At 42.1% G+C, this 16780-nt stretch overlaps 1 protein-coding gene across 1 annotated transcript in view; it reads right to left on the bottom strand.

Annotated features, from left to right (window-relative positions):
- Window positions 1-2042: 2042 nt before the first annotated feature.
- The window catches only part of fam20ca (FAM20C golgi associated secretory pathway kinase a), a 46148-nt gene continuing 31410 nt past the window's right edge, over window positions 2043-16780 (bottom strand). The window contains exons 4-10 of the mRNA XM_071921197.2: window positions 13712-13804; window positions 10120-10235; window positions 7238-7418; window positions 6414-6523; window positions 6105-6186; window positions 5357-5416; window positions 2043-4038 (exon numbers count right to left, since the gene is read on the bottom strand). Coding sequence (XP_071777298.1) covers window positions 3780-4038; window positions 5357-5416; window positions 6105-6186; window positions 6414-6523; window positions 7238-7418; window positions 10120-10235; window positions 13712-13804 — 901 coding nt within the window. The 3' untranslated portion in view covers window positions 2043-3779. The remainder of the gene's footprint in view (window positions 4039-5356; window positions 5417-6104; window positions 6187-6413; window positions 6524-7237; window positions 7419-10119; window positions 10236-13711; window positions 13805-16780) is intronic.

Genomic DNA, 16780 nt, shown 5'->3' with positions numbered 1-16780 from the left:
TAAAGTGGTACAGTGTACAAAGACTTGAGCAGACATTATGAGTAGTGCAAAATTGTACAAACAAGTCAAAGTATAAGTATATAAGTTTAATAAATCGGATGGACTGGACAGCAAACAGCATTAGGATTACAGTTAGTTCCATAGTTTGTGCGAGCAGCTTTTGGTAATAATAAAAATAGTTGAAACAGTAACAGTAAATAGTTTGCAATTAGTTGATATAGTGGGTGATTGGTAGGGGGGGGGGGGGGGGACAGACATTCAATGGGTGTATGGGAGTAAAGACCAAGAGTCCACTGAGTAGGGTGACACCTCATTGGAAGACGATGTGGAGGTGGTGAGTGGTCCTAGTCTTGATGAACTGGTACTGTCCCCCACAGGAAAGATTTTTGAAGAAATGGTTGCCTGGGTGTGCATAGCTGGCAACAATCCCTCCTGTCCACACTCCTCTTGGGTGTTTGTTGTGCAACATGGAGGGTGACTGGCAGCCAATCACCAGCTAAACAGTGCACACAGTACATTGGAACTCCAAAAACTTAGCCATAAATCCATAGTCTGCTATTTTCTTTGCCACTAAATTAATGTTTATGTGATGAGTATTTTATAATTTTGAATTAAAGACAGGCGCTCAAATAACAGTTACACAATGTTCAAGACCAAGCCCAAAGTTAAAGTAGTAAATTCATCTGGTCTCTCATCTCTACTTGTACACAGATAATCCATGGCATTGCAGGCATGAAATAACCGAATAAAATTCATCAATACATAACATACTAAGAAAATAATCGTTAGATTAATCGGAAAAAAAAAACAGTAGACAGATTAATCGATTACCAAAATAATCGTTAGTTGCAGCCCTAGTCTTAGCATGACATCAACCCAGGAGGGACAAAAAGAACTGCTCACCCTCTGTCTGTGTCTAATGTAAGACAAACACAGAAGCGGCAGGATAACTCTCTCAGAGCCCCCCCTCATTCCTAGAGGCTCCAGTGTGGCGGCATATCCATCCTGGATATACCGCCCGCTGAATGTGTGTGTATCACAGAGGCTATTCTGTATGCTCATGTTGAAGAAGCTACTGAAGGGGCACCCCGCTGGTTCAACCGGTAGAGCCTGTACCATTATGGCTAAGTCCAAATTGCAGCAGCATGGTTTTGAATCTGGCCCAAATCTGAACATTGATAGGTGCTTGGGAATATGCAAATGTAATAGTTGTATTTTTCAAAAAGATTTAGACAATTTAGTTTGGAAAAAATGAGTGACACAAACTACTGGTACCTAGTTATGTAATTACTGCTAACACACAAAATGCACTGTTTGTATGGAATCACCCAGTGATGCAGATTCACTCACTCTTTGTGGCCAGCATCCAGAAGCAGGCTGGGCCTCCACCTTTGAGCCTAATAGCTGTGGTTTGTGAAATGTGTGAGATGAGAAACTCCAGGGCCATTCTTAGTGTATCAAAACCCATGAATTGCCACAGAGTGCCTAAGTTATCAAAATCTTAAGGTATTAATATTATTTTAAAATGATGTAGGATTTGACATAAGCATAGGATTTAACATTTTCCTCACTTTCAGCCAGAGCTGTGTGGCTAGCCACATGTTGAAGACAGCATGTGACTCTGAGGGAGAAGTTAGACCTCTAGTGTACATGACCATCGTTAGATTGCTTTGCTTGTGTGTGTGTGTGTGTGTGTGTGTGTGTATACACCTGTGTGTGCATGTGTTTTAGTACTGTGAAGTCTTAAAGGGCCACAGTGAAGACACAAGGTCAGCGTTCTGATTTTTCTCATGTAATATTCTAAGGCAGCTCACATGGCTGGTTGAGGTCAGAAGATGCTGAACACTCTTCATTCAACCCAAGCAGTGTGTTCATCCCTATTCGTACAGTGTATGGTTCATTTTCACACCATACTTGCATTCCCTCAGATGGATAAAGAAGAAGAAACACACATGCATCCACCTCCACACATACATGCGCGCAAGCAAGAGTGCACCTGCAGTCTAACACATCCGTACCCACATTGTACTCACTTTTGTTTTTATTGCACACCTTAATCATTTAGTAAACAGATCTTCACAGTAACAATGCAATAGCAGAAAACAGAAGCGAATCACTGCGCGGTGCAGCCTGTTAAGTCTTCAAAGTATTTATAGGTATTTACATTGAGAATATGAAAATCAAAGTTCAACGCCCGAGGCTATCCCTGTCGTGAGAAGAGGCATTGTAACCCCTCCATCGCCTCCAAGCACTTCTCAGACTTGGAGTCCAGCCACTCAGGCTTTACACTGTTAGTAGCTCTATGAATCCTGTCCATATTGGCAACCCAAAAAACATTCAAGTATTTCCGTCATTGCACAGGCACTGGGTTAGCCAATTCACAGGACTCTTAACTGAAATTGCACTGGCAACACTTCAGTTATTTAATGTCTAAAATCAAAAAGCTTTGTTGTTTTTCTCTCATCTGAACATAATGTTAAATAGTACCCAAAGGAACGTCACGTTAAATAGTATCCAAATGTTATGTTAAACATTTCCCAAACATATAAAGCAACTAAAGCAAAACCATTAAACAGAATTTGTCAAACCTTTCTCATTCTTTGTGACTCACCAATAAATAATCATTTGGACATATTAAAATGAAACAACATACACATTGTAAATGTTTGTGTTGCATAAACTGTAACTATTTAAATTATAACAGAGCAGACTATCCTTGATCTAAATGTTTCAGGTCTGCATGTAAGAGTGGTAGTGCATTTTAATGGGCTGACACATTTGAATTAAAGATATCTAGCACACAAGACTAGTCTCTGATCAGTTATACTATTTTTGGTTTCCAAAATAATAATCTTTTAATGTTATGCCTGTCATACTGCATGTAGTGCAAGCTGAGCTTGCTAAGAGGGAAACATGTTTAAAAAAAAAAAAAAGAGATATAAAATGGGAATAAGGCAAAGTGAGGATATTGTTTGAACTACAGCGTGAAACATACTTTTGCTCAGATTTATGTTTTTCAGAAGTTTATAGTCACATCTTCATCCTGTCTGTCATGAGTGTGGACCAAGACAATAAAGCATGTAGAGACAGACAGACAGAGAGAGAGTAGACCATTTGGATACTGGTAGGGCTGGTTCATTCATTTGCATAATGACAACTACACAGTTCCATTAACCCCAGTCCTGCCTTCATGTACTTACTGATATGCTGACTGAAATAGGTGAAAAGTGATGAATGCTGACATGTTTCATAAAGTAAATAATATGTTAAAATCTCATACAGTTTTTCAACCTTTCCTCATGTTGTGGTGCATTGATAAAGCTTATAGTCTGACCATATGCTGTTCTGTCATTGTAACATCCCATTTGGTCATGTAATAATATAATAAACACTTAAATGAACATGATAGCCTCAGTATTCAAAACAAACAGAACAAAATCAGAACACAACAGTGGTCCCTATATGTCTTGTACACCATCTGATAAAAACAAAAATACATCTGTATCTAACAAATACAAAGCCTCCTTTTTAGCACAGTCTTTCATTCATATCTGTGGACAATTTCTTCTATATAAACACACTTAAAAGCAGGTTCCATAGAGGCATTGATGGCAAGTCTTGGAATTCACTGAATTCAGCATGATGTCAGGAGTGGGATTTTGGCTCAATCCCATCGGTCAGACAGCCGCGACCATAGTCCATTGTCCACCTGTCACTGAGGGTCCAAGATGGGACTAGGGATGCAGGGCGGTTCCCTCCATCCTCCAGCCTAGACCTCACTACCTGTGGCCTGAGCTCCTGTGGTTGGCCGTGTCCCCAGCCAGGTCATCCTCCACAACATTGGCATAGCCTTCTTTCTCCATGCAGCCAGCCAGGACCTGCAGCACCAGGCGAAGCCTGCGGTCCATGGCCTGGAGGTGGGGCTGGATGAGGACGGGGGACAGGCGGTCACGGAGCAGGGACTCCTCCATCAGGGAGCTCAGCTGGTACTCCTCCTTGGCCAGCAGCTGGAGACGCACATGAGTGGACTTCCTCACCCTGGAGACAAGGGACAAAAGTTAGAATATAAAACTCTACACAGGGCTGATTAGGGCAAAGTGTTAACCGTATATATTCTGAATATGTAAAAAAAACATCATTGGGTCAAAGAGTCAAAGAGTCTGGTTAGTACCAGTCTTAAGTCTTTGAGGCTGTTTAGGTGTCTTGTAAGGTCAGTGAAGTCCACCCCAACCACTCATTGACATATGGAGAGAGTGTGAAAAATTGAATGGGTGAGGCAGAATGAATGCTTGAATATTATGGATGAATACTAAACAAACTTTGCTGTCAGAGAGTCATAAACCAACTGCCAAAAAAGTGGTAGCACATCATGTATGAGGAGTGCATGTCTGAGAGCAGGAAGTGTTCTTTGCATACCGATAATAATGAATGTAATCTCTCAGCAGAGAACCCTATCATATAATTAGAGGTCTGACTGTTGCATATCTGTAATTAAATGTTGAATGTTTTATATAACTGGAGACAATGTGTCAGTGAATGAAACACTGATTGGAATCACTCGCTGCTTTATAGAAAAGGTTCTTATTGTAAATTAAAACTAAGATGAAAACTAGATGTGTGTAGATGTAAATGTGTTAATATCATTGTCATAAACTGAAGTAAAACTACAAACATGACTGAAAAACGAAAACTGAGCTAAAACTATCTTGTGTATTTGTAAAACTAAGTAAAATACCTGTTGCACAGATATACAAAATACCTGTTGTGAATTTATATAATTATATCTTCCAAAAATACCACCCCTACTGAAAATACTAAAATTAGAAATTAAACTAAATAAAAACTAAGCTAATAGTAAGCACTTGAAAAAACATTAAAGGAAAACTAAAACTGCCAAAACAACACTGAAAGCAACTAAAACTACACTGAGAAATTGAAACCTACAGTATATACAAATAAAACTGATTAAAAATTCCAAACTATAAATAACCCTGTTTATAGGAATGGAATGAAGGGTGTGAAAAGAAAATTCCCCTCAGTGGTTTCTCCCTTAGTGTTTTCTGATTCAACTTTTCTGATTCATGGTGCAGTACCAAACACCAGGTCTGCTGTTTTTGGATGTGCACGCACTATCCTTTTGTAGAATGAAGTGTGTGACAGAATAATTACAATTACAATTACAATTTCCCATTTGGCAGACGCTTTTATCCAAACCAACGTACACATGAGATTTTAATACAACACAAGCAAGGATCTAGTCAGGAGAGAACAACGAGAGAAAGTGCCATAAAGCTAAGTTTAAGAACGAATAATGTTCTTTTAAACTGTGAAATTCACAGACAAGCGACAGTCTGACCTGCAGCACTGGCTGAGAGGCACCAGGATTGACAGCTCATCATGGGAGTGTTTGCCAAACCTGTAAGGGTGGGGATCAAGAACAAAAGGTTAACCAGGTATTCATACACGCCTCCCTTGATCTAGTGTGGTTAGCTGTTGTACAAAGAAAACATGTTTCCTTCACATGAAACCTAACTCATGATCTGGGGCCTATCTCAAGAAGCAAGATTAGTGAGTCAGTGAGCTAACTTTAGCTTTTTCCTGGCTTTTCAGTCTTTTTGTGCGCATATAATCTATTTATTTTTCCCCGCTGAATCCTATTACTTTTGTTGCTACAACAACCTAATTTCCCCACGGAGAACAATACAGTTTTCATCTCATCTTTAATACGCTGCTCCGGGTCTGTCCATGTTGCATGAGATTGGCTTTGTTACAAACCCTGCCTCTTTCATGTGAACGCTAACTATGAGTCTTTGCAAATTCTAATTATTTTTTTTCAAGGGAGACCTGGCCAAGAAAGCAGCATTAAGACTAAGAAAAAAGTTGCAGACCACCAACACAGAACACTGTACAAAATCAGATTACAGTCAAAATCCCATAAAAGAAAGAGGTAAAACAGCCAAGGTACAACAATGTATAAGTTTCAAGACCTTCTATGGGCTGTTTAGGTTTGATGGAGAATGTCCAAAGTAGCATTTTCATACGTGAGGATCGAACATTTATTGGTTGCTAAGATAGACACTTTAAAAGCAGTTGAATGTCTTTACCCTCTTCCGTTGTCCAGGTGGATAATGAAAGTGTCATTACCAAACTTCTCAAAAGTTTCATAATGGTGGCGGTCCATATTACCTGTACAAGGAGAGGTTGAAAATGGTGAGAAAATATGGTTCAGGGTAAACAAACTGCAGGCTTCAATAGTATGGTGATACTAGATCCTTCCTTCTTTCTTTCCATCCTTCTTTCCTTCTTCCTCCCTTCCTTCAATATGTGTGGCTTTGCGATTGCACAAGATCTCAGACCTAGATATCTGCTGTCTGCCTAGTGTGTCTCCCATGCCCAGTTCCTTTTCTTCTCACCCATTAGGAAATCAAAGATGGTCATGTCCATGATGTCCAGGAGTCGAGTGCCACGGTCATAAGGAGGGGTCTGCTTCACCTCGTCACAGTAATCTGGGTCCACCTCCCACCTGAGAATACACAAAAAAATATCCCACACAAAACATAATTTAGCCACAGAGAGACAGATGGTTAGATAAATGGCATAGATGAAGTGAGTCAGCAGTCACATGAAAAACCTGGAAACATTGTGCAATTTCACAGTTGTATTCGTCAGGTCTGGAAAATTATACATCCGCCCTAACCCTTGGCTGCTGGGAGATCCAGTGTAGGGGGGTGTAATGGTTTTTTGAGTACTTGGGTCATTTGAAGGCATAGTTACAATAATAGTTTAGTGTCATGTCAACAGCCACTCCTGGGCCAACAGGCTCAGGAGTGGCTGTTGTTAATATGTTTAATCATGCAACAATACGTTTACCAAATGTATAAGGTAGAATTTTAAAAGTTGCCTGTCAGGGCTTTCTTATAATCCTATGGGTATTTTTCCTGATCACATTGCTGTGGAAGAAGCCCCCAAGTGTGAATGTGTGTGAAAGAGTAGTAGGGCAGAGCAGAAAAACAACAAAATAAATAAGTAAAAAAAATAAATAAATGCTTATATTTTACTTCAGCAGTCAAGGATGTATCCAAAGCTAATTCTACAATTCTACTGAAAAAGACCAAAAGGAGATATGGAGTACAAGAAACATGAATTATGACAGTTGATAAAAAATAAGGAGAAAGAAGAGGTAAATTGGTACTAGGTGAGTTCAATCAAGGCTGATGCGTCAGTGTCTTGTCCTTACTCGGCTTTCTTGCGCTTGTGGTAGGAGCGTCTCCAGGGGTTCCTCCAGGTCTTGCGTTTGGCCAAGGCCAGGTCAGGCAGGAAGGCTGCTAGTGAGCCCTCGATCTGGTCCGGCTTACCGCACAGAGCATGCTCAGTGGAGCAGTAGTAGGAACACTCACCGTAGAAGCAGATGTTATTGGCTGTGGGAGGGAGAAAGGAAAACACTTAGAAATGATATGAGAGAGACAGAGAGAGAGAGTGAGAGAGAGACAGAGAGAGAGACAGAGAGAGAGAGAGAGAGAGAGACTCCGCGGAGCATGCAGTCATGTATGTGTGTGCACATGTGGCAAAATATGTATGAGGGGGTAAACCTAGAGACACTGAGATATAAGAACAGAGATTAAAGGAAGGAAGAGCAATAATGGAGAGCTAGACAGTGAACAAGCAGGGTGGTGTGGGTTTCTTAATCTCAGGTTCACGGTGGGTCACAGACATAAGCGGAGTAGGAATGGGTGCTGTGGGTGCCTGGCACCCATGGCCAACAATGTAGAGAATCCCTTGGAACGTAGCAATTTTGGTAAAAATGATTGTTCATAATAAGCATATTATGAACAATAATTGACTATTTTTAATTGTCAATTCACTCTTATAACCTTTATCAACACAGTCATTGACAAATTTGCAAAGATCAAATCTAGAAAAATGTATTTGTAGGGTTTGTGTAATGTGGCAGATTTTGAAAAAAAATGCTGTGATATTGAGGCACTTACATTACTTAATTGACTTAACATGACTTATTGGTAAATAAATACACAAAATTTGGGCTAAACACTTATGCTGTTGTTTTGACAGGAAATCCTCTGCATTTTCTGTAGCATAATTCTAACTAATTTTAGTATGCTGATTAGTCATTTTTGTCTTTTTAGACATATAACATGGTTGTGTAGACAGAGATCTCTTGCATCCATATGCATGAAAGGCAAGCTCCACCCCTGGTCACAGAGGTAGGGCGGGGAGTGCTGACCCAGCAAACTGTATCTGTTATGGGGTGAGGAAGTTGGACCCAAGCGCAGAAAGAATGCAGGAGATTAGAACGTGGTTTTTAACAGTGTGTTAATCAAAAGAGTGAACAGCAGCCAGCCAAAAAGTACATCTCAACAACTCTCAAGACTGAGCAAAGAAACAAAGGACTACTTAAACAAACAGGTGAACCAAATCAACATAATTAAGACAGGTGAAAAAACTCAAACTCAAGTAACACAAAATACAGTCTCTGCTGCCACCTATTGGCAGCCTGAGGTAGGAGCGGGAACTGCTACAATATATCTGAGTCAAAGAGAATCTGACTGCTGTTTTTTCACACAGCGTCTCTCCGAGCTGAGGATGTACTGTAATGCTATTTAAGGAGACAAGAAGAATGCTGAGAGTGTGGAGCTGAGCCATTATTTCAAATTAAAAAGGTCTTTGCTTGTTAAACCAGTTATGTCTGCCTTCTAGCCTTTGTTGTGCCTTAATTGTCCCAAACCTGTTATTGAAGAACTACAGGCACAAAATCTGGTACATAACAATAGACAGATTTTTGTTTTAAGATGAATGGTCTAGTTTTCCTGCCATAAAAAAATAGATTTTATGTTAAGGTGTGTGTTACGTTGCCATTATTAGATTAGCAGATCACCCCAGCTGCTCAAGACGAAGCCGTTTCCATACAGAATCTCATTAGAATCTTTTGATACTGTTTCTGCAAACTCAGTAATCAAGAACATGAAACCTTCTATCAGTGTAATTGATATTCCTCCCACCAAATGTCTTGACAGTCTTTGAAATGGTTTATTTTTATACCTTAACAATAATTAATTCATTTTTAACCACTGGCATTGTACCCATCTAATTTAAAAAAAAACTTTTTGTCCATGGTTTTGATGAAAATAGTTGCTCAATTAGTTACCTTTATGAGAAGTAATGGTCAGTTTCAATCTGATTTAGAGCTTTTCAAAGCACTGAGACAGCTATTCTTAAGTGATAAATGCCCTGCTTTACCAGCAGAGTATGTGAACCCACTGGCCGCACACAATTTGATGTTGCCTTTGTCCTGAATAAGAAGCCTAAAGTTCCCCCTTTCTGTCACTGTAAGACCTAATGTCTTGATTTGATATGCTCATTACCAATTAATGACCATATGCTTGCAAATCTAAAGCAATACAACAAAACACAATTAGGGAAATGTGCTTGAAACGTATGCACCTTGTTCACTGACACCACTTCAGATCCATCATTTATGTAAGTAGGCTACACCAATCTGAATTTTATTGCTCTTTGTAATTTGTTTTTTTTTATCCAGTGTCATCTTTTTGCTTTGCTGCTTGTTTGTCAAACTCATTTATTTTCTATAAGGAATACATACTGGTTTAAATGAAATGAAAATAAATTGATCTGCAGGTTTTATGAATGTGATGTAAGTTGAGGTGGTTGTTATTATTCATGGGTATTAACATAGTTTTCATTCTACTTATTTGTATTTATTTGTTTTATTAATGTAGTTTCATATTCATTCATGAGGTTATATCAAACCCTTGCTATTCCATCATTGCAATGATTTTGAGAGTATGTTGAGTTACAGTGCCACCGTGTGGCCAGTTTTGGCTATGGAATTATTATCATCAATCAAATCATTCTTTCGCCATCATTACTGCTATGATTGGCAGACCGGGACAAACAAACTCCACAGTCTAGCTAAGATCCCTCAACTATACCCAGGTTATGGTACATAACCCAGTTTCAGCCCGAATGTAATTAAGTAGTCTCTTACAAGTGAAGTCTGTGGGGAAGTTTGGTTGTTCTATGCTCTCTCCAAGTTGTATGAGAGATGTAGCCAGGTAGCAGGAGGGTTGGCAGAGTTTCTACCTGGTGAGATGAAGAAGGTCCTCCAGAGCTTCTTATCCCGCGTCACGTCTCTGATCTCCCTCGTCATGTTGACCAGCCTTCCTGCCACCGGGGGCACTCTCCGGAAGTCCAGGATCCTAGAACCAGCGAGAGAGAGATATACAGAGAGAGAGAGAGAGAGAGAGAGAGAGAGAGAGAGAGAGAGAGAGAGAGAGAGAGAGAGAGAGAGAGAGATGTGTTGACAAAAGTAAATATTCAATATTCTAAACAGAGAAAACTACAAATATCATGGTCATATCTCAACAATTTACCTTTTTGAGAAAAATGTAAGTGTTTGTTAACATAGAGCTTGGATAGACCTGTGTGTAATCAACAAACTGTCAACTGAGTCTCACCCTGTTGCATGTAACAAGTTTTTAGGTAATACTTTTGTTTAGTAATCGTAATTAATACTGGTACTATTCATGTGAAGGGCTACAGATTGCCCTGATGTCAATGTTGCCATAGTGCAGTATAAAGTGTGGGTACAGCAGGAATATTTGTTGTTGCACGCAGGCTGAACACACTGGTGTAAAAGGCTGGCTCTGTCAGTCTACATCCTGGAGGCGGTGGCAGAGGGGAGGATGAGGTCTAAACTGTGCTCAGTCTTGGACAATGTCTCCCACCCGCTTTGCGATGAACCGATGCAGCTACGGAGCACCTTTAGCCTCCAGCTCATTCCCCGAGGCGTACCAAGCAGCACTTCAAGTCCTCATTAGTGCCGAGTGCCACAGCAGCCCCGGCCTCAGCCAGCCAGGCGGGCTGTGAACCCTGGGCTCCCCCACTGTCTCAGGCTCTGCACCGCTACACCAGCCCTGCTCGCACAATTCTGATCTGCATTCATGCACACGACTCGCACATATTTCTGTACAAAATCTTTGCATATGAGCCGATGCATATTTATGGACGCATTTGTGTACATATGCTACTTCCATCTGTAGATATGATCTGATAATGAGAACAGCTGACAATGCACATTTGCATGTCTGGAAACATTTCTGTTACCTCCAAATGAAAATGTGATGTAGTGAATAGCTAATAATGCACACACACATTTATGTAAATATGTTCTCCTATCTGTATACCTTATAATGTGAAGAGCTAGTGATCCCCACTTGTACATCCAATTCGTAAAACGTAATGCACATTGACACATTTTGCACACTGTGCAGATATGTTGTAAATTGCAGATCTCCAAACTGCAAATATCTAACCTGTAAATTGGACAACAAAGATGCTGTATCTTTATTTATTTATTTGTCATAGTATTCTCAATATTCTCTTATGTTCTTTGCTGCTGTAATGACCCAATGTATCCACAGGGATCATTAGAGTTTCATCTAATCTAATCGAATCTAATCTAATCTAATCTAATGTAATCTAAATTGTTTAAAGTTTCAAGTTGCCTCGTGTCTGTACGCAATCACATTGTGTTGTGCTGCAATACAGAACTGATTTTTCTATTTGTTTATAGGAGATAGGTTCTTCCGGTTCCGGTTCTTCAGCACATTGTTGGTAGTTATTGTCTAAATAAAGACTGCTCAAAGAAAATCCAGCACATCAGAACACATTTTCATCAACAAGAGAAGAATGTGATTTCCGATCTAAACTTGAAGTGTGCTTGGGCTGTTTCCTTTCAGTAAGTGTGATGTATTAATAATTCATCCATTTTACAATACTTTCCATCTGCTTGTGTTATTGGCCTTTAAAGCAGTATTTATTGACATCCAGTATTCGGCTTCCAAGCAAAACAAGGACGGAAAAGGTGTGTGGGTGTGTGTGTGTATGTCTGGGGGTGGTGGTGGAGGGGGTGGTGTGGGGGGTCTGGGTTTTGGTTCGCTGCCCCCCTCCTCCCCATGAACCGTGTCTGCTTATTTCTTCTCATTGACTCGACTCCACCTGGCTTCAGATGGTAGGGATCAGTGAATTCTGATCTTCCTGCATCTGCTCATGTCTCAGCCTCTCTCTTATCCCCTCTCTCTCTTTGTCTTTCTGTCTCTTTCTCTTTGTCTCCGATGTCTCTTATCCATCTTGTCCCTCACTCCCCCTCTAGTGTATTTATAGGAAAGCACACCCTACATTCTCATAGTGAACACTCAAGTGCATCCCCTCTACCGTGCCAAACAGAACACTACGTCTATTCAGTCCCTGTTTAGCCTGTCTCACTGTATGTTTGCTGTCCAAATGACCCTGACCCCTGCGAGACTAAAACTAAGCCTCCTGGGAGCAGGCAGACACACAGACAGACAGGCTGAGTGTAACAGAGGGGGTGAAACTCTAGCCTACAGAGAAAAGCATTCAGGAGCTGCAAACTGCACCGTCACGTTGGGCCCTGGTGACAAAGGAGCACCTGTGTGCGTGTGTGTGCGTATGTGTACGGGTGTGTGCTTGCGTGTGTGTGTGTGCACACTCACGCATCCTTTTGTGTGCGTTCCATCTCTTACACACCCCGAAGTCACTAGGAGTTCAGAACAGATGGTAAGATAGCACACTACCAAGGAACAAAGGTTGTGCGAGAGAAAAAAAAAAATCCCACTGGATCACTGAGATTTAGAAGTAATTACTGGAAGGTCCATGACGTTACTTCTTCCCTCCAAATCCGCATGAAGTTTTGGTACATTCCATAACACCACATGTATCAACACAGCCCAGGATTAGAAAGGAGGTTGCGCAGGGCAAAAAACATCCTCTCCCTCCTCCGCGGTCCTGATTCAAGCTGCTATGAAGTTGTAACCTGGATCCCGGCAATAGCTCAGGCTCGTATCCAAAGGCTGCTGTGGTCAGGCGGCTAGACCATAATTCATAGGCAGCCCTGCATGGTGCACACAACCTAAAAACAAACTGCTCTTTAGGGGTGACACAGGCACCTCCTCCCTGCACTAAACGATGTCCCGCTGGCAATGGCATGTCTGTGATTTCCTGTTTGGCTGTATCCTCCTGCCCACGCAAACACATGCCACCGGCTTCAGCTGGGCATTCCACTAGTGTATGTGCAAGAGAGAGAGTGTGTGTGTGTGTTACTCTTCTCAGTGTGCCTCCGGTGAGATGTGTTACTGTTTCTCCACCTTGTCAGATGAAGGCCATGAAAGTGGGAATCATGTGGGATCATGGGGGAGTGGGGATCATGTGGGAATCAATAGACACGGCAGCGGGAAGAGAAGGCAACAAGATGATCCCAGTGTTCGCTGTGTTATCTAATCCCTCATGTACCAAATCCCATTCAAACTACCACACCGCAAGTCCGTTATATGGCTTATCTCGAGTTTATAATGGGGTTAAAGTGTCTCTCTGTGTATGTGCGACCTGTCATTCTTTCTGGAACAGAGAGAGAGGGATGGAGGGATGATTTGAAAGTGTATACAGTTGGGATACAGATACCTTCGATATCAGTCATAACAAATCTCTATTTTAAAGGTACACACCAGCATCATCATTAAGAAATGACAATGAATGCTAGTTAGCTTTTATCCCTCAACATGGTGTATGCTATAGCACTGGTGCGCACAATATTGGGGACACTTTGATGATTTTGGTGTCAGCATTTTCATCACTTAACAGGAAGGTTGAGCCATACCTGTCTAGGTGAAAGGCAGCAATCTCGGCGTTGTGCCTCTCAAAGTCGGAGAAGTAGAAGAAGTCTGGTGGGGTTTCCTGCTCCCGGGTCTGCCTGAAAGACACAATGGTTAAGAAAATGTTAGGGCGACGGCAGCATAACGTGAGCGAGATAACATTTTTGGTCAAGGTCATCCATGCTGTTATCTCCTCTCGTTTAGACTACTGCAACCCTCTCTGCTCCTGCCTCAGTCAAGTCACTCTCACGTCTCCAGTTCACTCAGAGTGCAGCAGCTAGGATTTTAACTGGTGGCAAATGAAGAGACCTTTTGTCCCCAATATTTTTAACCACTTTTCCTTTGAATGTGATTTCTATTCTCATCTCCTCATATAATTTACTATGTTTGATTTTATGCCTTCTTGTAAGCACTTTGTAAACTCTGCTTTTAGATAAGTGCCATATAAATAAAGTTGGAATTATTAGCATTTCGAGCATGTAGTGCAGAAACACTATTTAAATTGTTTGGATTATTATTTTTCTCTGGAGCTCAGAAACCGTAAGACCCACAGCAACCAAACTTGGCAGATACGTTTGAAAGGTCAACCACTACTCAGGCAAAAAAATGACACCAGTCGGCCAGATGGTGGCGCTATAAGAAAAACTTAACGTAACGTAACAAAAAGCATTTGCCTCCAAAAGTTGTACACAGCACTATCAGACTGAGCTACACAAAGATTCAGCTTTTTTTCCTGATCGGTTTAACGACATGTCTTCAATTAGCTAACGAACTTGACCCGGAATGTCGCTAAGTAGAAAAATGCCCCTAACTCGTTGACTGTGTGGCCAATCTTCTGCAAACTTGACACTTATGTTAAATAGTGTTCAGCAACTACGTGTGCAAAAGCACTTTAAAAATGTCCAATAGGAGGCGCCAAAATGTTGAAATTTTTTTTTCTCACAACTGGATGTACCAAATGTCATGAAATTGGATACACATACTCAGTGGACAGTTAATCATAATCCAAAATTTGGTCTAATCACAATGTGTGTGTGTATCTGTATGTGTGTGTTTGTGTGTGCCAAGAGTGTGTGTGGAAACAGTAGGAAAGCTAGAATATAACACAACCACAGTCATACAGTAGAGCGCAGCCTCAAACACAATGGCGCAACCATGATGCCTGGTTATTACTCTGCTATACACTAAGTATACAACACATAAGCAGGTGCATACAAGACTATACAGGTGAATCCAGGCTATGATCCCTTATGATCAGTTATCCCTTATGACCATATTAATTCCTCCTCAGTCATGAAAAAGTGATGTAGAAAGTATGTGCTTACATGCAGGGGTGCTGCAAGGAATTATGGGCCTGCAACCCTATAGACTGCCTTTCCTTGAACCCTTCAGGAATGGCAGTTATTTAAAGGTTCCATATTGTTGAAAATGGGATTTCCCTTGCCTCTTTGATTATAAAGGAGTTAAATGTGCTAGCTAAACATCGTTAAAGTATCAAAACACACGGTAGCCAACTAAATCCACACAATCTATATCCCAAAATCAGGCAGAACAACAGGCGTCCAAGATCAAGGCCTTTGAGATGGAGAAGGAAGCTGCTCAGCAGGAGCAAAGTGATGAACACACCAGGATCACAATTGCTCTAAAGCAGGCTGAGCAGCAGCTGGAAATCCGCCTCCTCCAGTGGCAGAAGGAGAGGACCGGTCTCCTCAAGGCCCAAGATGACACCCAGCAGGCCCTGGAGGAGAAGCAGAGAGAATGGGCAGAGAGATGATGGCCAGGATCGCTGATCTGGAGAGGGAGGTCAGTGAGATTCTGGAGAAAAAGAACAAGAGATGCAGCCGTCTGCAGAGACTTCTGCAGCTGGAGCTCCAGGTGCAGGAGGCCCAAACTGATGCAGAGCAGCAGGCCAACAAGATCAAGGCCTTTGAGATGGAGCAGGAAGCCCTCTGCAAACAGGCCCAGGCTGCAGAGAAAACCATTTCTGAGCTCCAGCTGCAGCTGCAAAGAGCTGAAACTGATGCAGAGCAGCAGGCCAACAGGATCAAGGCCTTTGAGGTGAAGCAGGAGGCGCTTCATGAAATGGAGGAGCTAAAGGAAACGCTCCACAAAGGGAAGAGTCTAAACACCCTCACTGCTGAAAAACATGAGGCAATGATTCTGGGCCTGCAGCTTGAACTTTCGGAGAAATACACCAGTGAGAAGGAGGCCCCCTTCCAAGCTGAGGAGCTTAATGGCCCTGCTCCACTACAGCCATCGGGCGTCAGGCATCGCCATCGGCCGTTAGCCATCGAAGGAATGATTCCTTTACTAGCAGTGAAAGATGCTCCACTGCTCGCGTTGCGTCCGCGTTGCGTCCGCGTTGCGTCCGTGTTGCGTTGCGTCCGCGTTGCGTTGCGTTGCGTCCGATGGCTGCGTCCAAGCGAAAAAATCGCTGAGGTTCAATTCTCGATGGCTGACGCACGCGTTCTCCCTCATTGAAATAAAGTTTAATTGATTGTTTTCTGGTGAATCCATTCAAAAGTCAACGCACTCTGTGGAGCAGACGTTGATGGCAACGCGACGCAACGCTGGTAGTGGAGCTCTAACGTAATGAAGCGCTCCAGAAGGAGAAAGAGGCAACTATTGCTCTAAAGCAGGCTGAGCAGCAGCTGGAGAGCCGCCTTCTCCAGTGGCAGGAAGAGAGGACCTGTCTCCTCAAGGGCCAAGATGACATCCAGCAGGCCCTGGAGGAGAAGCAGAGGGAGTTGGCAGAGAGAGAGAGCAGCGTGCTGGTCAGGATTGCGATCTGGAGAGCGAGGTCGATGAGATGCTGGAGAAAAAGAGAAAGAAGCCCAGCCGGCTGCAGAGGCTGATGGACGCTCTGAAACCAACCCGCAAGGAGAAGGAGTCCACCTCCACCCAGGACTCCAACAAAATCTTCTGATTCTTCAAGCACAATAACACCTGTGCTCAACCACACACACACACACACACTCAAGCCTTACCACACACACCCCCAACCCTTACCACACATCCCCAAACCTAACCACACACACACCCAACCCACCTACATCCATTTCCACCACCATCAT

Source organism: Centroberyx gerrardi, chromosome 7 (assembly GCF_048128805.1).
Source record: "Centroberyx gerrardi isolate f3 chromosome 7, fCenGer3.hap1.cur.20231027, whole genome shotgun sequence".
Taxonomy (NCBI): Eukaryota; Metazoa; Chordata; class Actinopteri; order Beryciformes; family Berycidae; genus Centroberyx; species Centroberyx gerrardi.
Note: the sequence above shows the minus strand (reverse complement) of the source record. Positions and strands in the feature narration are given on the sequence as shown.